We start from the raw sequence: 23,372 nt of genomic DNA, 5'->3' as shown, positions 1-23,372 counted from the left end.
TCTGCAGTTCCCTTTTGAAGACTATTTGCAGACCTTGGGTATGCAAGCAAAGAATTTCACTGTACCTTGTCACATGTTACAGCAAAGTGTGTAGGAAAGAACTGCAGATGCTGGTTTAAATCAAAGGTAGACACAAAATGCTGGAGTAACTCAGCGGTTCAGGCAGCATCTCTGGAGAGAAGGAATGGGTGACATTTCGTGTCGAGACACTTCTTCAGACTGAAGAAGAGTCTCGACCCAAATTGCGGGTGACAAGTATTAAGGATAAAAATTGGGAAATCAAATCATTTAAAATGTTTATAGATGTATAAATGTCATAATTTCAGTCTATGTGTGAAATCTTACAATTATCCAAGATTTATGGCATTTCAGATTGTTGAAATCTATCTTCCCTTGGAGAAGTAAAGCTAATATTATTGCCAGGTTAGTTCCCCCCAGGAAAATAATACAATTTTAATGCTGCCTTCAAAACATTGACATTTAACTTTTCACTTTCCTGGCAGTCAGCAGACTGTCATGGAAACCACTCGATAATTTGTGATCAAGAAAAAAAAAATGCATCCTCAAGCAGTTTGGTTTTGAGGTCCATTCTCTTTCAGTTCCCCCCCTGTGACTATATCCGAAATAGAAAATAACAAACTGAAAGTTGGAAGAATATGTTTTTTAATTTGCCTTTTTCTTCACGATTACATTTATTGGGCATGGAATTGATCGATTCTGCAAAATGTGCGCTGGAATGAAAAAAGCAATGAACCCAAGTTTATTTGACTGATGCAAGACCATGCAGAATTCATGGCTTGCCTCAATATCGTGTTTTTTTATCATCCCGGCAGCAATTGACCCAACTGTTTATTTCCTTCATGGATATCCATGAGCTACAACCTTGTTGATGCTAGATATTCTACAATTATTGAAGTCATATTTTCACACAAACCAACCTCCATTCGATTGACTCCATTTATACCTCACGCAGTCTCGGCAAGGCCAGCAGCAGAATCAATGACGAGTCTCACCCCAGTCACTCCCTCTTCTCCCCTCTCCCATCAGGCAAGATGTCTAGAAGTGTGAAAACTCACACCTCCAGATTCAGGGACAGTGTCTTCCAGGCTGTTTTCAGGCAACTCTCTGTGTAAAAACCTGGTGTCACTAGCTTTGAAATCTGATGCAGCTGAGCAATTTTGATGTTTTATGAGTAATTGCAACTTTTCCACTGTGTGTGTGTGTGTGTGTGTGTGTGTGTGTGTGTGTGTGTGTGTGTGTGTGTGTGTGTGTGTGTGTGTGTGTGTGTGTGTGTGTGTGTGTGTGTGTGTGTGTGTGTGTGTGTGTGTGTATGCATCATATGAGTGTGTGTGAGTATATGCACGCAGCTGCATGCGTTCTGTGAGTGTGGGCGTATGTGCATGGCTGCATGCGTTCTGTAAGTGTGGGCGTATGTGCATGGCTGCATGCATCGTGCAGGTGTGCATGGGTTCATGGGTGGTGTATATGCGTGCATCGTGTAAAGCAGCTTTCTCACGGGGCGACTTGACGCAAGAGTTAACCAGAGTTGAACATCGTGGGAACCCCGTGCGATAACCGTACGGCATTCGTGGACCACCGTGGACCACCGTGGCGCTAACGGCAGGTACTCGTGTAACTTGGTGACTCGGGAGAAAATTCAAGCAAGTTTGAATTTCTCCAAGAGTGACTTGTACACTTGTGGTTGAAGATTGCAACATTATATGCGCGTAGTGGCCAGTGCGCTATCCGTATTAACTCTTGCGGTTACTGTGGGAACTCCTGCGAACGGTGAACCCGGAAGCTGGACAGAGGGGACAGAAGGTGAGTAATCTGGAATGAACATGCTGTTAGGCTGGGATCATTCTCTGCGAGATGATCTTAGTGCGGGAGACAAGTGTAGGAGAGGTGTACTGACTGTGTGGGCAGAACTTTGGAAGTGATTGCCCACCATTCTCAAAAGCCGCTGTGTCTCCCTGTCCCTCCAACTCCAGAGGAATCCGCGCCCCCTCATCCGCAACCCGGGTTCCTCTGGAGTTGGAGCGGGGCTGGGCTAGAGTTGCTGCTGGCTATGAGTCTCTGGGATCTCCGAGCTTGCAGTCGGTGTCCCGTTGGTCCTAACGTCTCCGGCCACCCCCCTGGACTGGAGCTGAGACTGTGAACTGTACCGCCCTTGCCCCCTCCCTCTGCAACTGCAAACAACCTCACAGTTCCCAGTCTCAGCTCCTGTACAGGGGGGTGGCCGGAGACGTCACAGCCCGAGCTGCGCCCCCTCATCCGCAACCCCAAGAACAAGACGTATCTTGCACACCATCAGCTTCTGTCGCTACGGGGAGCGTGTTCCTCTGGAGTTGGAACGGGGCTGGGCTGCTGCTGGCTGTGGGCCTCTGGGAACTCCGTGCTTGCAGTGGGCCTGGGGGTCGGTGTCCCGTTGGTCCTGACGTCTCCGGTGACTGGCACTGACCTGCTGGCATCGCCGACGTGAAGACAGTGCAAAGCCCCCGCGCCGGCGCAATGGGCGGGGAGCTGAAGAGAGGAGGGAAGGGGTCACACACATGGCCGTGAAGCAGAGGGGTGTAGGTGGGGTGAAACTGAAGGGAGCGACAATCTGCTGCTGCCTGCCCGCTGAGTTAAAAAGTTCCCACGCAAGACTCGCGATACACTGTGTATCGTGACCGTGGGAACTTTTTAACTCGGCGGGTAGGCAGCAGCAGCTTGTCAATTATTAACCCCCCCCCGCGCAATTACCTTCTCTTTTATGAATGGGGATTCACAATGTTCATTCAAGATTTAACGGGAAAGCTCGGGAGACGGACAAGTCACTCGCACAAATAACAGAAATGCCGAGTACCGTGGGAACTCTTTATCTACCCCCCGTTATATCGTGTGATATCGTGCTAGACCACGACCACTTCACTCTGGTTACATCTTGCGTCAAGTCGCCCCGTGAGAAAGCCCCATAAGTTTGCCTGTGCGCAAGAGTGCCTGTGTTGTGTGTACGTACGCATCATCTAAATGTGTGCAAGGCTATGTGCATGAGTGCAGTGTGTGTGTGTATGTTCCAACGCTTGTTGAATCCTGATAAAAGACAGCTCTAACAATCAAGCTATCTTCACATTTACAAGACACAAGATGGCACAGATGGCACAGTGAAATGAGATTACCACACAGCCATACAATAAACATAAAGAACACAACACACGATAGAATTCAACATAAAAACATCCCCACACAGCAGAATCAAATGTTCCCACTGTGGGGGAAGGCACCAAAGGCCCGACAGGTTGACAATTGAAACCGAGCAGAACTTGCAGTGAGTCAACTGGAAAGCAGGCTGAAGCAGAAATGGGGAAGCAAGCTGGTTGGAGAAACGGGCTTGGGTGCTGATGCTGAGAGATGATGTGAAACACTGAGTTGCTCATCAGAAAGACTGAGGTTGCAGACTTGAAATAAATGCATGTGAATCCAGAATAAAAGTTCTTGTTAGGCAGACAGGTAGCGTTAAAGGTGTAGTCCCATAGGAGATGTGAAATCTAGAAGGGGGAACTTGTTTCTATTGTATCTGGTTCCTCTGGTATCTTTAGAAATGAGATACAATGCTGAGTGGAAACAAGATTACTTTCTGGTTTTGCTTCTGCAGTTTAATTGCATAGTACTGGTCGCATGAAACTCACTCAGTGGATCCGGGTTTAGTTGTGTTATTAATTGTTCTGCTTCCTGGTTTAAAATCCTGGTGAGAGGACAGAAACGCTTCCAACTTTAATGAAATCAATGTAGAAGCAACCCTAAGCAAGGTGGTAAATAGGCATGTTCTCCGCTGCGAGATGTTGAGTGGAAAAATGAATGAATCCTTGTTGTTTAGTCCTGGGCTGCCGTTGAAGCAACTTGCGGATCATGAAGTAATATAATTCTGCCTGCTCTCACACAGTGCCTCAAAAGCCTCTGCATCTTCAAAGTCCGGCAGCACAGCAAGCAAGCCAAGGTCCAGACATCAAGGCATTGCACGGTGGAAAGGCAAGGATGGACTCCTTCACACCACCCAGTCCATGCAAGGAAAAAGTTGGCAAAGTGTCTGATCTGATCAACCGGTTTCAAGGAAGCAGGTAAGGATGCACGTGAGTGCGCGTTTGCACGTGAGGTTATACGTATATAACTCGTCTTTACTCAGTGTTCTTGTCTGCTCCAGTCCTGGCTCAAGCTCAACTCCCATTACCAAATGGAAGTATGAAATAATGAATCAGTAGAGCCATAGAGTGATACAGCATGGAAACAGGCCCTTCGGCCCAACTTGTCCACGCAAGCCAACATGCCCCATCTGCACTAGTCCCACCTGCCTGCGTTTGGCCCATCATCCCTCGAAACCTGCCCTATCCATGTACCTGTCCAGCTGTTTTTTTAAATGTTGTGATAGTACTTGCCTCAACTATCTCCTCTGGCAGCTCATTCCATATTTCTGTCATTTCAGCAATTCTGAATTATTTTATCTTTTGAAAGACATTCCTTTGTGGACCAATCAGCTGGTGAAACATATTGAAGTTGGGGGCTTGCATTTTAATTAACCAAACACCGAGCAAACTTGAATTCATTCAGGGTGTAAAAGGAACAGAATGATGTCTCTGTCTATTTTACAGCCAGTTCTGACGAAGGTCCTGGATCTGAAACATTCATTGTTCTCTGTTGACAGATGCTGCCTGGCTTGCTGAATGTTTTCAGCATTTTCCATCTTTATTTGTAGTTTTAAGATGAGAGAGGCTAATCTTTAGGATGAGAGGGTCAAAGTCTAAAGGGAGATGTGTGGGGAATTGCTTGGTCCTGCCCCCATCTCCTTTTCATGCTCTCTCCCCCCTATTACAATCAATTTGTAGAGGGGGTACTAGGGTTGCCAACTGTCCCATATTAGCCAGGGTCATCCCGTATTTTGGGCTAAATTGGTTTGTCCCGTACGGGACCGCCCTTGTCCCCATATTTGACTGCTACTACTCGGGTCGAGGGGACTGTCGGGTCGGAGCGCCACGTCCGGCTCCGCCTCACACGTCCCGCATAGCGCAGCCCATGGAGTGCAGCAGCAGCACCTCGCCCGTGGCCCCGTCTGTCGGCAGTCCAGCCAGCTGTCTGGCCTTCGCTTACTGCCGACACCACCCACCACCCCTCCTTCTCATGGCCGATCATCGGTTCATGAGTTGGATGGGGTGCCGGACTTTGCATGCAACGTCGCGCCCAGGCCAAAACTCCTCAGCTGGCCCGCCGGCTGGGCTTTGTGTGCAGTCCAGCACCTGAGCCAACTCATCATTCACCCAGCACCTGAGCCAACTCATCATTCACCCAGCACCTGAGCCAACTCATCATTCACCCAGCACCTGAGCCAACTCATCATTCACCCAGCACCCGAGCCAACTCATCATTCACCCAGCACCTGAGCCAACTCATCATTCACCCAGCCACGGCCGAGTCGGTCAACGAATTGCCATCGGGAATTTGTCCCTTATTTTGACCTTCTGTCCCTTATTTGGGAGTGAGAAAGTTGACGACCCTCAGGGGTACCGACCCAAAACATCACCTATCCATGTCCTCCAGAGATGCCTCCTGGCCCGCTGAGTTACTCCAGCACTTGGTGTTTTGTTCCTTATAAGGTCTCAGGTTGTGAATTAGTGTGGGCTGGAAAATTAAAGTGGGAGGAAGTAGATGGTTTTGAAATGAAGTGCATTCTTCCCGTTGTAATATTCATTTCTACCGTGTCTCTCGTTTTGTCGTGTTGAAGGTCGGGAGGAGATCATGGCCACCTGAACAGTTGTGTTGCAATTTATTTTGCTTTATGTTAAGAATCCCTTGAAGTTTATTTAAATCCAGTGCATAGACATTTAAAAGGACAGTGGCATCAAGGCAGAAACAAGGCACAGCGGTAGAATTGCTTCCTTACAACGCTTACAGCGCCAGAGAGCCAGGTTTGATCCTGGCTACGGGCACTGTCTGTGTGGAGTTTGTACGTTCCCCCCGTGACCTGCGTGGGTTTTCTCCGAGATCATCGGTTTCCTCCCACACTCCAAAGACGTACAGGTTTGTAGGTTAATTGGCTTGGTGTAAATGTGAAAGTTGTAGGATGGTGTTAAAGTGCGGGGTTTGGTCGCTGGTCGGTGTGGGCTGAAGGGACTGTTTTCCTGCTGTATCTGTAAACTAAACCAAACTGCAGAAGCTTGTTTACGCAAAATGACGCAAAGTGCTGGAGTAACTCAGCGGGTCAGGCATCACCTCTGGTGCACCTGGATAGGTGACATTTTGGGTCGGAACCTTTCTTGAGACTGATGTGGTCACATTACGCAGGCCAATTAACTTACAAACCCGCTCGTCTTTGGAGTGTGGGAGGAAACTGGAGAACTCAGAGGAAACCTTGCGGTCACAGGGAGAACATGCAAACTCCATACAGACAGCACCTGTGGTCAGGATCGAACCCGGGTCCCTGGCGCTGGGAGGTAGCAACTCTACCAGCAGCATCTCTGGAAAGAAGGAATGGGTGACGTTTCGGGTAGAGACCATTCTTCCGACTCTGAAAAGTCACCCATTCCTTCTCTCCAGACATGCTGCCTGTCCCGCTGAGTTACTCCAGCATTTTGTGTCTACCATGTAGGTGTAGGGCGGATAGTGGATCACTGCATAATGATTTTGGAGAAGGGACCTGCTTTGCAATATCTGCCGGTAGACACAAAATGTTAGAGTAACTCAGCATCTCTAGAGAGGAATGGGTGACGTTTCGGGTCGAGACCCTTCCTCAGACTGGCAATATCTGCCCCTCGTATTCCCTTGGTAGAGGGCAAAGGGGATAAAAGGCTCTTGGAAACAAGGATACACAGAGGTTTGTACAACTCACAAACCCTGAAGGGCCTGTCCTCCTTGGGCGTCATTTGTGCGTGACGCAGATGGTGCGCAGAGATTTCGTATATCCCAAAATCCTGGGGCGCCGCGCGCGACAGCACGTCACTGCCTACGTCACCACGCACCATGCGCGCATCACGTGAGCGTCACTACGCACGCGTCGTGCATCGTGATGCGTAAATGATGCTCAAGTGGGACAAGCCCAAGCAGTGGCACCTTCTGCTTCCCTTCAAATGTCTCGTCGGTGAGGATGCTTCGTTGCATCTCTTCACAGTTTTGAGAAGGGGGAAGGAAGAAAATATGTTTTTGTAGCTGAGGGGTTGCTTCATTTTCTTTAACGCACTGAACTGTTTTGTGGTAAATATGCAAGTTATTTACGGTGTATATGGGCAGAGACAAGTTCTTATCACCGTATAACAGACTGACCTCTATTCACAGTTGCTGCGATATGGTGTGCTTGTTTAAGTAGGTTTATTTCTGTTCTGTCCAAATGGAACACTTATCCTCTGGGGAATGTATTTCTGCATCGTTTCATACAGCATGAGAGCAGCAAAACCAACCAGCTTATGTATTTTTTAACTCCCCTTCTAATGCAGCCGCAACGAGAAGAAATGCAGTGTTGTTTAACCGAAGAGTAGGAATTAACTGTAGCTTTATATTTTGATAGTCCAGGGAGCCCTAATGATTTGAAGAAGGACGTTCAAAGTGGGTCACCTTCCCCCCGAAACCCTGCAAGATCTTTGATTAATTCTCATCAGCCCAAACTGCTGTCAGACCATCCTATTCTTCAGCGGCAGAGAACGGACTCTGTGAGGGTAAACTGTGCCGCGGAATCTGCCTCCGACGCTGCACTGCAGCCGGCTAACGGGTTGGTGACCTCGCTGTCAGCGGGCAGCACCGAGGGCAGCGCGCGTACGGCCGAGCCTCTGATGGACAACAGACCGCCAGACGGGGAGCAAGAGGCCGCCGTGAGTCAGGCGCCGTCTACCACGGGACGGGCAGCGGTGGCCGGCCTCAATGCCGTCTCGAGGCCGCGCGAGAAACAAGGAGAGGCTCCGGAAGTGCAGGCGCAGACCACTCTGGAAGCAAAGAAAATCCGCAATGGAGAAATACAGACGAGTGAAAACGAACTGAGCGCAGAGAAGAAGGTAAGGAATCTGCCACAAACTGAAGAAGGGTCTCACCCATTCCTTCTCTCCAGTGAAACTGCCTGTCCCGCTGAGTTGCTCCAGCATTTTGTATCCATCTTCGGTGCAAACCAGCATCATCTAGAGTTACTTCCTACGTGTACAAGAGTGCACGTTGGTGCAGGAAGGAACTGCAGACGATGGTTTGCACCGAAGGTAGGCACAAAATGCTGGAGTAACCCAGCGGGACAGTTAGCATCGCTGGAGAGAAGGAATGGGTGACGTTTCGGGTCACGAGTATGTCTCCATTACGCTGCGTAGAATTTTAAGTGGAGATATTTGCTGCGTACATTCTGGGGCGTGCAGGCTAACTGATTGTGGTGAAACGAGGTCAAAGGAAGGTACAATGCAGCAGCAATTATGTCTTGAAAGAGGATTGAAAAAGATATTATTTTGAAAAGTATCAATCACTAGTAAATGCAGTTTAACACAGGATCGACCATGCCAGCACTCATTTCCAAGAGAAGTGAAGGGAATGAATGACTGTGCTGTCAATTCAGAGAAGTGCCACTGGATTAAGAATTGAATTGAATATTTTATTGTCACATGTGACAAGTTAGAGTGAAATCCTTTGCTTGCAGACCCAAGGTATGCAAGCAGTCACCCATAAAGGACACCAACATCAGCTGTTGTCTTATTGGCTGGGGTAGCACCTACAGTGGGCTGAATGGCCCACTCCACCCTCTATGTCTAATATTAAAGTGCACAAGTGAGAAATTGATTCGAGCAGGTCCATGTACAGTTCACCTCAGTGCATGTAATGTTTTCTCAGCACTAGTTGGGCACATATGATATTTCTTCCCTCTCTAACATGGATCGGAGCTATCGGGGGCAACGTTGTTTGATGTTCACAAATAGACTACCAGTAAGGCCAAACAGTTATCTATGGGTATTGTGGTGCATCCAGGCGTGCCGTGTTTACAGACCTGTTCTGCTTTGCAAGTAAGAATTGTGTTGTTCCTTTTTTTGGTACGTATGCCAATTAACCGTTCATGACTCATGCCAACCTCTTCATTTGTCTGTCTGCACTCGTCCCCACGTTAAACAACTTCTCCAACTGCTGGTGTCTGTGGTTATGGGGAAAAGGCAGGAGAATGGGGTTAGGAGGGAGAGATAGATCAGCCACATTTGAATGGCGGGGTAGACTTGATGGGCCGAATAGCCTAATTCTACTCCTATTCCTTATGACCTTATAACACACTTTCTCCAGATCCATGGAGTAGCCCTGGACACTCGCGTGGGCCCAAGCTGCTCCTGAGATACATGGACTGAGGGTTGTTTCAGTTCTAATCAGACCCACTCTCTCAACCTCTCTCCTGTGCATTGTGGATTACATTGGTGCCACTTCCTGCTTCACTTTAGTATACGTCACCTTTACTTTACTTTCGAGATACAGCATGGAAACAGGTCCTTCGGTCAAGTGAGTCTGCACCAACCAGCAATCGCCCCGTACACATAGCACTATGCTACATACTGGGGACAAAGCTAATTGACCCACAAACCTGCACGTCTCTGGAGTGTGGGAGGAAACCGGAGAAAAGCCACGCAGGTCACAGGGAGAACATACAAACTCCGTACAGACAGCACCTGTAGTCAGGATGGAACCCGGGTCTCTGCCGCTGTAAGGCAGCAACTCAACCACAACAGCACTGTACTGCCTTATTGCGATTATTTGCAATATTCTGGCACATTTCTGACATAATTGGGCATGTAGATATTCAAGTCGGTGGAGGAAATGAATGATTGATTTATAGATTAGTTTATGCCTGTATCACTCTCTTATCTCCGTGTCAGGGGATAGTCTAGCAACACATATCCATCGCATGCCCACCTTCCCACATCTATTGTCTCCAATTCCCCTCCTCCTGCCTCTTTACAGACCCCATCCCATCTCCCCCATTCTTCTGTGTCTGTCGCACTTGCTCCGATGAAGAGCTATTCCCCGCAGCTACCTCTGAATGTCTCCCTTCTTCCAGATCCACAGCCCACCCTAGTGGACCAAGGCCTTGGTCACATCTTATCTATCTCCTGCAATGGGTGAGAGTGTAAAATATTGGGTAACCTCTTCAGGGTTGTCCCATCAGAGGCGCAAGTTGCATGGAGAGGGGTGTATGTAGAGAGTACAATGGATAAGGAGGGTTAGGATGGGGTTGGGGATAGTGTATGCAGCAGAATCCTAATCAAGTGTATTTAGAGATACAGCGCGGAAACAGGCCCTTCGGCCCACCGTGTCCGCACCGACCAGCGATCCCCGCATGTAAATACCATCCTCCACACACATTAGGGACAGTTTACACTAACACCAAGCCAATGAGCCCACAAACCTGTACGTCGCTGGAGTGTGGGAGGAAACCGAAGATCTTGGATAAAACCCACGCGGCCACGGGGAGAACGTACAAACACCGTACAGGCAGCACCCGTGGTCGGGATCGAACCTGGGTCTCTGGCGCTGTAAGCGCTATGTACGAGACAGCAACTCTATCGCTCTACCGCTGTGCCAGCCATCTTTCTACTTCAGAGCTCAACAATCCTCCCAAACATGCGACAACATTTTCCTGCCCTAGTGCTAACTCAGTGTCGCTCTCTTGATCTGGCATAGAATTGTGGTTAGACCACAAGCAGCGTGTTGTCCAAACTGTAAGGAAATCTAAACCAGCTTGGGTTCTTTACTCCACCCACTTCCAAGATAAATCGGCCAGAATGCTCAGTCCTTGAAGTAGAGAATGAGGGAAGATTTCATTAATGCAACCTGCAATAAAGAGGAAGAAGATTAGACCTTATTGTCTTCCATCACAGTGAGGAATATGGGGAATCCACTGCGGTGGATGTTTGTGTTACAATAGACAATAGGTGCAGGAGTAGGCCATTCGGCCCTTCGAGTCATTCAATGTGATCATGGCTGATCATCCCCAATCAGTACCCCAGTAGACAATAGGTGCAGGATGTGCTTATGGCCGATTAACTTTTATGTAGTTGTGTGTCTTGTTGCTTTTTTTTTAGTATGTCTGTATGGTAATTCGAGTTTCACTGCACCTTCATCGGTACACGTGACAATAAACCTTTGAACCTATGATTTTTCTCTGTAGGAGACAAACGAAGAAAAGCTCTATAAGATTGCTAACGAGCTTTTGCTGACAGAGAGAGCGTTTGTGAACAAGCTTCATCTACTAGATCAGGTGAGTGGTGGATTTGTCAGAGTTTGTCTTTCCTCTCCACAGGACTCTATTTCAGACTGATTCAGAAAGTCCCGGCTTGAGACGTCACCTATCCATTCCCTCACACAGATGCTGCCTCTAACTTGCTGATTGACTCCAGTGGTTTATGTTTTGTTCAATATTCCAGCGTGTGCAGTTCTTTGTTTCTCCAAGGAAGGGGACACCTCTCCTTTGTGTAGGGAGGAACTGCAGACGCTGGTGTACTCCAAAGATAGACACAAAATGCTGGAGTAACTCAGCGGGAAAGGCAACATCTCTGGAGAGAAGGAATGGGCGACATTACCGGTCGAGACTGAACAGTCTGTGACAGCGTGGGTTTCCTCTGGGTGCTCGGGTTTCCTCCCACCTTGCGGTGACGTGCAGGTTTGTGGTTTGGGCTGGCTTCTGTGGGTTGTTGGAGAAGCTGCTGCCTTACGATGCCACCGCACTCCCCGTGGCCGCGTGGGTTTCCGGTTCTGTCCTACACACTGCTAGTGTCCCAGGTGTGTAGGATAGAACTAGATGATGGCTGGTCTGCGTGGACTTGGTTTTCTCTCACAACTAAACTAAGTTTAAAGAATTCAAAAGCACCATTCGCTCCATCCCCCTAATGGTCACTCTGTGACACAACAGACTCGGTCTAACTCTCCTTCCCATTCCCACACTGATCTTTCTATCATAGAAACATAGAAAATAGGTGCAGGAGTAGGCCATTCGGCCCTTCGAGCCTGCACCGCCATTCGATATGATCATGGCTGATCATCCAACTCAGTATCCCATCCCTGCCTTCTATCTATACCCCCTGATCCCTTTAGCCACAAGGGCCACATCTAACTCCCTCTTAAATATAGCCAATGAACTGGCCTCAACTACCTTCTGTGGCAGAGAATTCCACAGATTCACCACTCTCTGTGTAAAAAAAAAAGGATTTTCTCATCTCGGTCCTAAATCCTTGGTCTCCCCCATTGGCAGAGTGAGGCTAAACGCAAATTGGAGGAACGGCATCTCATATTTTGCTTGGGCAGCTTACAGCCCAGTGGTATGAATATTGTTCTCTCCAACATCAGGTAGCCCTGGCAATTCCCTCTCTCTCTCTATCGCTTCCCCACCCAAGTCGCACCAGCTTCTCGTTTTCACCCAACAAACAGCTAACAATGGCCTGTTTCCCTTATCATCGTAACTTTTTTGCACATCTTTCATTCATTGTTCTATATCTCTCCACATCACCGTCTATATCTCTCGTTTCCCTTATCCCTAACCAGCTTGAAGAAGGGTCTTGACCCGAAACATCACCCATTCCTTCTCTCCAGAGATGCTGCCTGTCCTGCTGAGTTACTCCAGCTTATTGTGTCTATCTTCTGTTTAAACCAGCATCTGCAGTTCCAGATTGGATCCCCTGTAACCAAAATCAGATATAAAGAGATCTGTTAAAATGAGGGGATTTACTGTATTACATTTTGAACAATTAATTAGGGGAAATGCTGTACTTAATTTAATTTACTGAACAACCTTCAGGCTATTGAACACCACAAACGGCAACTAAACTAAGAACTACAAACTGCCTGCGTCATTCTAGGGACTTGGGGCTTGTTGTGTTTTTGCATTATATTGGGTATTTTATTTATAGAATTATTATTTTTTTGCTTTGTTTATTTATCGTATTATCTATTTTGTACCTCACTGACAACCCTGTTGTGCCCCTGCTGACAGTGAGAATGTCATTGTTAAGTATGAATATTGACACTGGTGAATTTGCTCGGCAGGTATTCTGTGCCAAGTTGCTGGAGGAAGCCAACAGCAAGGGCTCCTTTCCTGCAGAGGTAGTGACCAAGATCTTCTCCAACATTTCCTCCATTTATGCCTTCCACAGTCAGTTCCTGCTGCCTGAGCTCGAAACACGAATGAATCTTTGGTAAGTTTTAAAAACGATTTTTCTGTTTTGCACTTCCTTGGGCGGTCACGGAGGCGCAGCGGCAGCGTTGCTGCCTTACAGCGAATGCAGCGCTCTCAGGCGCTGAATTCGCTGTAATAATAATAATGATAAATTTTATTTAATGGGCGCCTTTCAGACATCTCAAGGACACCTTACATAGTAATCGGAATAACATATAATCGGAATATAACAAGTAATAAAGACATCACAGAGACACAAATTAAAAACAGAATTCAATCCAAAAACAGAAAATCAAAAACACAGTGTGAAGAGAGAGCAGCGGCAGCCAAAGCGCGCCAGCGTCCACTCTCTCTTCACGGCAGCCATCTTGGACACAGACCTACAGGACTACAATTAGACAAAAAAATCATCCCCCCACAGTGGATAGCACTGTGGAGGAAGGCACAATGTCCAGTCCCCACCCCATGTTCACCCCAAAGTCAGGCCTATTGAGGCCACCGCAATTGCCTCTACGGAGGCCCGATGTCCCTGGCCGTTCTCACCGGGTGGTCTTGCCCCGGCGTCGGGAGAGTCCTTTCGGCGGCTGGGCCACCTGGAACGGCCGCTTCCTGGTTGGAGCCTGCGGCTGCCGAAGCCGACAAGGCCGCGCCGGTTTGGAGCTCCCAAGCTCCCGATGAAAAAGTCGGCGCCGCCTCTCCGCACTGCCGCCTCTCCGCACTGCCGCCTCTCCGCTCCGCAGACCCGCAGCCCAGAGATGTTGCTCTCGGCGGTCCAGCTCGCCAGAGCTCCAGCGCGTCGCTCCAGCGCGGCGACCCAGGCAAGGCATCGCCCGCTCCACTCCGCTCCGCTCCAGCGCTCCAACGCTGTGCCGCCGCCGAGGCCGAGGTGCTGGGCGGTCCCCACCAGGAAACGGCGCTCCAAGCCCGCAGGTAGGCCACAAGGACGGGTCGACGGGCAGCCCGGAGAAAAGGCTGCCACACCGACCAGGTAGGGACCTAGAAATAAAGTTTACACCTACCCCCCACATTAAAAAGACCATATCCCCAACAAACAAAAAACAGGACTCACTAAAAACTATTAAAAAAAACGGATTTAAAATGGACGGCTGCTGGCTAGCAAGCCGTTCACCAAGATGGCTCCTCCTCCTCTATGTTGCAGGGTAGCGTTGATGCGGTAGCGTTGATGCTGTAAGGCATCAACGCTACCGCTGCGCCACCGTGACTGCCGGTGCTGTCTGTACGGAGTTTGTACCTTCTCCCTGTGACCGCATGGGTTTCCTCCGAGATCTTCTGTTTCCTCCCACACGCCGAAGCTTTTCACTGTACCTCTGTACACGTGACAATAAATTAAATTGTAAGATTGAAACTGAATGATTGAAACTCCAAAGACGTACAGGTATGTAGGTTAATTGGCTTGGTATAAATGTAAATTGTCCCATGTGTGTGTGTAGGATAGTGTTAATGTGCAGGGATCGCTGGTTGGTGTGATCCCCCTTTGTTCTCCCCCTCCCCCTCCCTCATGGCGTCCCCCCCCCCCGTCCTCCTATGTTCTTTCCCTCGGCAGCGGCGCCCTCACTTCACGTGGTCCATCCTCGTCTGTCAGTCGGCGCCATCATCGACCGCCGCACCGACCTCTCCACTATCGCCACCGGGACCTCTCCAGCCTCTGCCGACCCAGGCCCCCTCGGCCTGCCAGGAGGCGTCTGCGGCAGCGGCCTGCCGGGATGAGCCTTATTTCCATACCCCATAATATTATGAAGGACACAGAAGGCTCTTTCAAACAAGTGGGAAGAAATAAAAGCTCAGGAATTTAGGAGTCAGATATTAGTCATGGTAAAGGATTGGTGAAAGGTCAAAAAAGCTGCATGAATAAACAGACCATTTTCAGGTGTGTGTTCCATCCTTTCTGCAGTGGGGCCGTGACGAATTATCATTTATATTGATGACTGAGATGAAAAAGGCAAGTGTAATGTATCCAGATTTGATGACGGTTCAAAGCTGGAGTGGAAACTGAGCTCCGTGGAGGTCACAAGTGTTTACAAAATGACACAGATGGGTTAAGTGAGGGACAACTCCTCTATGTGGCAGGTGATGTGGTGATCATGTGGTGAATCTGTGGCATTCTTTGCCACACAAGGCTGTGGAGGCCAAGTCAATGGATATTTTTAAGGCAGAGATAGATAGATAGATTCTTGATTAGTACGGGTGTCAGGGGTTATGGGGAGAAGGCAGGAGAATGGGTTTAGGAGGGAGAGTTAGATCTGCCTTGATTGAATGGCAGAGTAGACTTGATGGGCCGAATGGCCTAATTCTGCTCCCATTACTTATGACCTTACGAGGTAGAGTGTGAAGTGCGGAAATGGGAGGTTACTCGTTTGGTCGGAAGAAAGCAGCCACAGGATGTATTCTGCAACATGACAAACTCAGGGTAAATGCGGGTACTTTACATTTGCCTTTTCATCTCTGGTCTGTGGTGGCAGAAGTGAACACTAACTGCATTCCTTCAGATGTGGCATTTGCTGTCAACTTTTCAGTTCTTAGACATTTCAATTCTAAACTTCAAAGAATAAACACCATTATCCCCTTAGCCTTTTACATAGAAACATAGAAACATAGAAATTAGGTGCAGGAGTAGGCCATTCGGCCCTACGAGCCTGCACCGCCATTCAATATGATCATGGCTGATCATCCAACTCAGTATCCCATACCTGCCTTCTCTCCATACCCTCTGATCCCCTTGGCCACAAGGGCCACATCTAACTCTCTCTTAAATATAGCCAATGAACTGGCCTCGACTACCCTCATTGAATGGCAGAGTAGACTTGATGGGCCGAATGGCCTAATTCTGCTCCCATTACTTATGACCTTACGAGGTAGAGTGTGAAGTGCAGAAATTGGAGGTTACTCGTTTGGTCGGAAGAATATTTTAATATTTGTTTTGGCACGGGAGGGTGGGGCGAGGTGCTTTATAGTTAAATAGATCGTCAATCGTCTCAAATTTTGCAAAACTTTTTGTTGCTGTTGATCATAGTTGTGGCTTTGGAGAGAATAACGGACGGAGATCATAACCTTGATGAGGCTTTCTGCCAAAGGTCTGCTTTTCTTTTTAATTAGTGAGTTTCTTGACCAATTCACTGATGGGGAAACATCAGCTCCAGTTCATATACCAATGCCCCATCACCCAACACATTATATTATGCTGTAGATGGGCACAAAATGAACTAGTTCACACAGCCAACAGTCAGCCTATCACGGAACCTTCTTGCCTGAGGTCATCTGTTGCCGGCCCCAAATTGCTCCGTATTTTTTCTTCGCTTCAAGTTTCCCCCCCCCCACTATCCCCACAACAACCAGCCTGAAGACAGGTCCCGTCCCAAAACGTCACCTGTCCTTTGTCTTCAGAGATACTGCCTGAACCGCTGAGTTACTCTAGCACTTTGGTATAAACCAGCATCTGCAGTTCTTTTTTTATTACAGTGTGCTGTAGGTTCATCCGTTGCTCATCTTTACGAGACTACGTTTTTGTAATGGCCGAATTTCTATCCTGCAGGAATACCACGCCACAAATAGGAGATATTTTGCAGAAATTGGCCCCGTTCCTGAAGATGTACGGTGAATATGTGAAAAACTTTGAGAAGGCCATGGCACTTCTGAAAACGTGGATGGGCAGATCACTGCAGTTCAAAGCTATTGTTCAGGAAATTCAGGTAACAACAAGGATGACCCAACTCCCCCACTCTAGATGTGATGAGTAACTTGAGAGTGAAACTGTTACGATTTGACATTGCACGTATTAAAAGTGATGGTGGGCATGATATAATTGTGAATGCATTTTTAAAGTGTGATTGCAACATCTTTTGCAACATTTGAACTGAGCCTGATGAGAAAATGTTTGTCCAATTGCATGGAATAAGATGGATGTTTTTACTAATACAGACACCAATAAAGGTGGTGGAGTAACTCAGCAGGTCAGGCAGCATCCCTGGGCAACACGGATAGGTGACGTTTCAGGTCAGGACCCTTTTTCTGACTAGGAACCACACACCACACTGATTTGTAGAAGCATCATCGTTCATTCTCCCAAACCTCCTCTCACATCCAACTCTCCAGCAATGCAAGGCAGAAGAAGCCACAAGGAACTGTAGATGCTGGAATCTTGAGTCAAGCACAAAGTGCTGGAGTAACTCAGTGGAGGGAATGGACTGGCGATGTAATGGGTCGGGACCTTGTAGTAGGGAGGGCGAAAGCTGGATTTGCCTCTTTTCCAGGGTCCCAATCTGAAACGTAGCCTCCATTCCCTCCAAAGATGCTGCCTGAGCCGCTGAGTTACTCCAGCACTTTGTGTTTCAATGAGAGACAGACGTTGGGTGGTGTGCTGCCACACTCAGCACTTACCTGCACAGCTGCCCCAATGCCAATGAAAAACAACCATCTCCATGTTCTATTCCAAGGCACAAAACTTACTGAGTTGAATGTTTGTTACCATCCTTCATTGTGGCTGAATCTAAATCAGGAAAGGTCCTATCAGGATGATGATGATGATGATGATGATGATGATGATGATGATGATGATGTGATGATGATGATGATGATACTGTATTGTCACGTGTACCTATGCACCACGGCACAGTGAAATTCTTTGTTTTGCATACAATCCAGTAAAATCATACTATCATTTCAATTGAATCATTGAACTGAATTGAATAGATAAGCGCAGTACAACAGTGCATGATTGTACTGTAATAGACTTCACTGAGACGGTACACAAAGAGTCGCCATGTTTCTGGTGTTTCAAAGTTCTTCAGAGGGCAGGCTTGTCTAAGCCTTAAAGGCCCGTTGTCATGGCGGCACCGATCCTCCCCTCCATCCGTCGCCATTTTGAAAACGGCCCTTTGTCCAGCATCCGCCACCGTCGCAGTCCTCCTCACCAGTTCCCGGTCTTCCGGGTCGAACGGGAGATGAGCCTCGGATGACTCCAGGTGGGTTCCTGGTTCCGCGGCGGGCAAGCCTGGCCTGCTGTCGAGGTGAGGCCGCTGCTCGCCAGGAGCTCACCATCACAAGGACTACAATGGTTCAGGAAGGTAGATAACCAGAGAGGGGCAATGCATGGAAACCTTGCCAGCAGTGCTGAGGCCAAGGAACTTTGGCTTGGTGCGGATTTTCATTCTGCAATATCTTTTGATGCCCCTGGCCATTGTTAATTGAAGTGCTTTGATTGATCCAGCTATGATTATTTAACACAGTGAATTAAAATGGAACTGGAGTGCTTCATCGAGTGTTGAGACAGATGTTCGGCAACTGTGGCAGGGATTGAATGCCATCACCTCCTACAAGGCGACATTAGGAGGCAGCTCAATTGTCAGCGAAGCATCACTCCTGACGAGCTCAATGCGTTTTACGCACGCTTTGATCGGGAGAACACTGATGTGCCTTCTCGAGCCCCCATTCGCCGTGATGGTATTTCAGTCACGGTCACAGATGTCGACGTCAGAAGATTCTTCAGGGGGGTGAGCCCTCAGAAAATGCCTGATGGTATACCCGGTCATGTTCTAAAAACCTGGCTGGAGTTTTTACGGACATTTTCAACCTCTCACTTCTGAGGTCTGAGGTTCCCACCTGCTTTAAAAGGGCATCAATTATACCGGTGCCCAAGAACAAGGTGACGACGTGCCTCAATGACTATCGACCAGTGGCACTAACGTCTGTGGTGATGAAGTGCTTTGAGAGGTTGATCATGGTGCAAATCAACTCCTACCTCGACAAGAACCTCGACCCACTGCAGTTCGCTTACCGCCACAACAGATCTCACTGGCTCTCCACTCTGCTCTGGACCACTTGGACAGCAAAAACTCATATGTCAGGCTGTTATTCATTGACTACAGCTCGGCGTTTAATACGATCATCCCCTCCAAGGTGGTTACCAAGCTCTCAGATCTGGGTCTTTGCGCATCCCTCTGCAATTGGATCCTCGACTTCCTCATCCATTGACCATAGTCTGTCCGTAGTGGTGGAAATGTGTCATCCTCGATAACAATCAGCACGGGAGCACCTCAAGGCTACATGCTCAACCCCCTGCTGTACTCACTCTATACTCATGACTGCGTAACCGGTCATAGTGCGAACTCCATCATCAAGTTCGCTGACGACACCACTGTTGTGGGACGAATCACTGATGGTGACGAGTCAGAGTATAGAAGTGAGATTGACCGATTGATGGTGGAATGGGCCAAGAACTTCAAATTCCTGGGCGTACATATTTCCGAAGATCTTTCCTGGTCCCAGCACACTAATGCAATTATAAAGAAAGCACATCAGCACCTCTACTTCCTGAGAAGATTACGGAGAGTCAGTATGTCAAAGAGGACTCTCTCGAACTTCTACAGGTGCACAGTAGAGAGCATGCTGACTGGTTGCATCGTGGCTTGGTTCGGCAACTGGAGCGTCCAGGAGCGGAAAAGAATGCAGAAAGTTGTGACCGCTGCCCAGTCCATCATCAGCTCTGAACTCCCCACCATCGAGGGGATCTATCACAGTCGCTGCCTCAAAAAGGCTGCCAGCATCATCAAGGACCCACACCATCCTGGCCACACACTCTTCTCTCAGCTGCCATCAGTTAGAAGGTACACGAGCCTGAAATCTGGTACATCCAGGTTCATGAACAGCTTCTTCCCCACAGCCATCAGGCTATGCTATATAGACAAACTGAACTGTTCTGTATTTATGCTTACCATATTCTGTTGTGTTGAAGCAAAGCAAGAATGTCATTGTCCTATCTGGGACACATGACAATAAACTCTCTTGACTTGACTTTATGAACTGACAATCTCATCAGAGAGTAGAAAGTCAATTCCAACTTCTTTAATATGTAGCAAGGAACTGCAGATGCTGGTTTAAACCGAAGATAGACACAAAATGCTGGAGTAACTCAGCGGGACAGACAGCATCTCTGGAGAGAAAGAATGAGCCCATTCAGAGATGCTGTCTGTCCCGCTGAGTTACTCCAACATTTTGTGCCTGTCTCCAAATTCTTTAATTTAGTTTAGTTTAGGGATGCAGTGCAGAAACAGGCCCTTCTGCCCACTGATTCCATGTTGACCAGCCATCCCCATTCACTAACACCATCCTACACACTAGGGACAATTTACTTATTTTTACCGAAGCCAATTAACCGACAGAACTGTACGGAGAGTGGTGAGCTGTGGAATTCTCTGCCTCAGGTGGAGGTGGGGGCAGGTTCTCTGGATGCTTTCAAGAGAGAGCTAGATAGGGCTCTTAAAAATAGCAGAGTCAGGGGATATGGGGAGAAGGCAGGAACGGGGTACTGATTGGGGATGATCAGCCATGATCACATTGAATGGCGGTGCTGGCTCGAATGGCCAAATGGCCAACTCCTGCACCTATTGTATATTGTCTATTGTCTATTGTACGTCTTTTGGAGTATGGAAGGAAACTGGAGCGTCCGGAGAAAACCCACACAGGTCACGGGGAGAACGTACAAACTCCGTACAGATAGCACCCGTAGTCAGGATTGAACCAGGGTCCCTGGCGCTGTGAGGCAGCAACTCTAACACTGTGCCACCGTGCCGCCCCTGAGAGCGTAATGCTCTGTTTCCCCACAAGTGTGCTGTGTCATTTAAATTTAAAGTTCCACTTGCGAAATCGGACCGCGGTTTGACAGAGTGTTTGTTTTTACAGAAACAAGAAATCTGTGGATCCCTGACAATCCAACATCACATGCTGGAACCAGTCCAACGAATTCCCCGCTATGAGCTCCTGCTTAAGGATTACTTGAAGAAACTACCAGAGGACTCGTTAGACAGGAAAGACGCAGAGAGTAAGGAAATCTCAAAATTAATTTCTAAATAGACCAATGATATGATTTTCTTTGTTTTGTTTGGATTTTAATCAATCGCCTCAAAATAATGCTTCTGAATATTTGACAACGCCAACTTCATTTTCAAACTCATTTTCTTTTCTTTAAGCTCTGTATTTATCCCACCCAACATGTTTGGATCAGTGCTGCTGATTCTGATGAGGGCAGAACGTTATATTTTATTATAGATTGTAGGGCAGACAATCTCCGTGGATTGTCAGCTTGTCGTGGTGGAGAAGCTTGTGTGGTCCTGAGATCCTGAGAGCGATGCCGTCCGGAGATATGCTCCTGGTAGGGCCACCCATGGCGGTAAGGTCAAGGGGGAGGTCTCTGACAAAGAGCAATCCAACCAAGACCTCAACGGTGGAACAGGCGGAGGACGATGGCTGACCTTAGTTGAGTCTCACAACGGCTGGGCAGGAGGATGAAGGCTGCAGCAGAAAAGGGTCTCTGGTCGTCTTGGACTCCATGTCACTGGATCTGTCAAGGACCAGTCTCCCCACGTTTAACAAAGTCACGCACAGGCGTCCTCCATATAGGGACCTGGAGACACCGATGGTCAGCCATGACCTAAGGGGGCCTAAGAAGAAGAAGTAGGGCAGAAACACATTCATGTTCTGATTCTTCATTTTAAAACCATTATTATTTTTCTTTCTCCCTGTGGAAACTATATAATCCTCTAGTCAATGAAGACAAAGTAACCGGGGATGGTACAAGCAGTTCCTGCATTGAGCAGATGCACAGTTCTTTCTCCTGTTGTCTCCTTTTGTTCTCTTCACCACTGCATTACATTCATTTTAGATTAGTTTGCAGCACTGATTTCAATACCTATCATGATGGAATAATGTGGAACAAGAACAGGCCATTCAGACCATTGTGCCTTTGAGAGAGCTATCTTCCCTTGCCCTTTATTAGATCCCTGCCAATTTTCTCCCTTTTCCAATATCCTTTTGAAATTTACTCTTCAATCACCGTTTCGGACAGTGTGTTCCTGATCGCAGCCACTTGCTACAATTAAAATAAACTTTCTCACCTTCTTTGCCAATTTCCTACCCTGCTGGCCCTTCTACCGCTGCAGATATTTCCTTCTTATTTATTATTTAATGGTTTTCATCACTTCAAACCTTCCCTGACCTTTCCTGCCCTGAACTAAGCAATACTGCCTCGATTCTCTCAGCAGAACTGAATGCAAGCATCCATGGTACTGCCTGAATAATTCTCATCCCCCTTAAAGACCTGGCATCCTTCCCAAAAGGTGCTACTTAGCCCTGGACAACATGCTCCCACTGGGATCTAAGCAATATTTTTTAACTTTCCTCACTGTGCTTCAGTTTATAAGTATCTCAGTTTGTAATATCTCTCTATATGTTTTCATCTAGCCTTGCCCAGATCTCTTCTTTCCTTTAAAACTCACTCACTATTCTTACCAAAGGAACGACCATGATTAAAACGTACCATGTATGCTTCTGCCCAGTTCAGCAGTCTACTGATGTCCTTAATCTTTCAAAAGGCATTCAAAATGTACCTCGCTGTAGACATGTTGACAAAATTGAGTAGCTGTGTATCTCTTTCATTCATGGTTGGAAATGTTGCCCTATGTTCCAAAACCCAGGTTATTCTTGAATTTATGATCAGTATTTTAGTTTAGTTTAGAGATACTACTCAGAAACAGGCCCTTCGGCCCACCGAGTCCGCGCCGACCAGCGATCCCCGCACATTAACACTAGCCTACGCACAATAGGGACTATTTACAATTATACCAAGCCAATTAACCTAAAAACCTGTACATCTTTAGAGTGTGGGAGGAAACTGGAGATCCCAGATTAAACCCACACGGTCACAGAGAGAATGTACAAACTCCGTACAGACATCACCAGTGGTCAGGATTGCACCCGGGTCCCTGGCGATGTAAGGCAGCAACTCTACCGCTGCGCCTTCGTGCTGCTCTGTGATGTAGCAGAATTATTGACGGCCAGGACCTAAACGAGAAACATACCCCAAGACCAACAAGCTGGTTGAGAGACCAACGAGTATTCTTGATACTGACCCATGCAGGACATCCTCCTATACTGACTAACTCACTTTGTTTGCATTCATTAGGCCAATTTTTAAGCCACATTTACACTGTCCCTTTCAACCCATCAACTTCCATTTTGTTGACTAGTATATTGTGTTGTTCATAGAGTCGCATGGCACAGAAATGGGCCCTTCGGCCCACTGTGCCCATACTGACCTTTCTTGCCCATATGCACTATTCCCATTTGCGCTTATTCAGTTTCCTTCTATGACACACCTCTATAGGTGCCTGTCTAAATGCCTCTTAAATGCAGTGAGTGCATCTGATCCTATTGGTGCGTTTTA

At 47.7% G+C, this 23,372-nt stretch overlaps 1 protein-coding gene across 4 annotated transcripts in view; it reads left to right on the top strand.

The window, feature by feature from the left end:
* Positions 1–23,372, top strand: part of fgd4 (FYVE, RhoGEF and PH domain containing 4) — a 182,962-nt gene that overhangs the window by 131,575 nt on the left and 28,015 nt on the right. For all 4 annotated transcript variants that reach the window (XM_033037563.1, XM_033037565.1, XM_033037564.1 and 1 more), the window contains exons 3-8: positions 3,926–4,100; positions 7,532–8,012; positions 11,138–11,227; positions 13,009–13,157; positions 16,689–16,845; positions 20,834–20,972. In XM_033037563.1, the coding sequence (XP_032893454.1) occupies positions 3,926–4,100; positions 7,532–8,012; positions 11,138–11,227; positions 13,009–13,157; positions 16,689–16,845; positions 20,834–20,972 (1,191 nt within the window). The remainder of the gene's footprint in view (positions 1–3,925; positions 4,101–7,531; positions 8,013–11,137; positions 11,228–13,008; positions 13,158–16,688; positions 16,846–20,833; positions 20,973–23,372) is intronic.

The sequence above is a fragment of the Amblyraja radiata genome, chromosome 19 (assembly GCF_010909765.2).
Source record: "Amblyraja radiata isolate CabotCenter1 chromosome 19, sAmbRad1.1.pri, whole genome shotgun sequence".
NCBI classification, from domain to species: Eukaryota; Metazoa; Chordata; class Chondrichthyes; order Rajiformes; family Rajidae; genus Amblyraja; species Amblyraja radiata.
The sequence above is the reverse complement of the archived record's forward strand: the minus strand, read 5'-3'. Positions and strand labels throughout refer to the sequence as shown.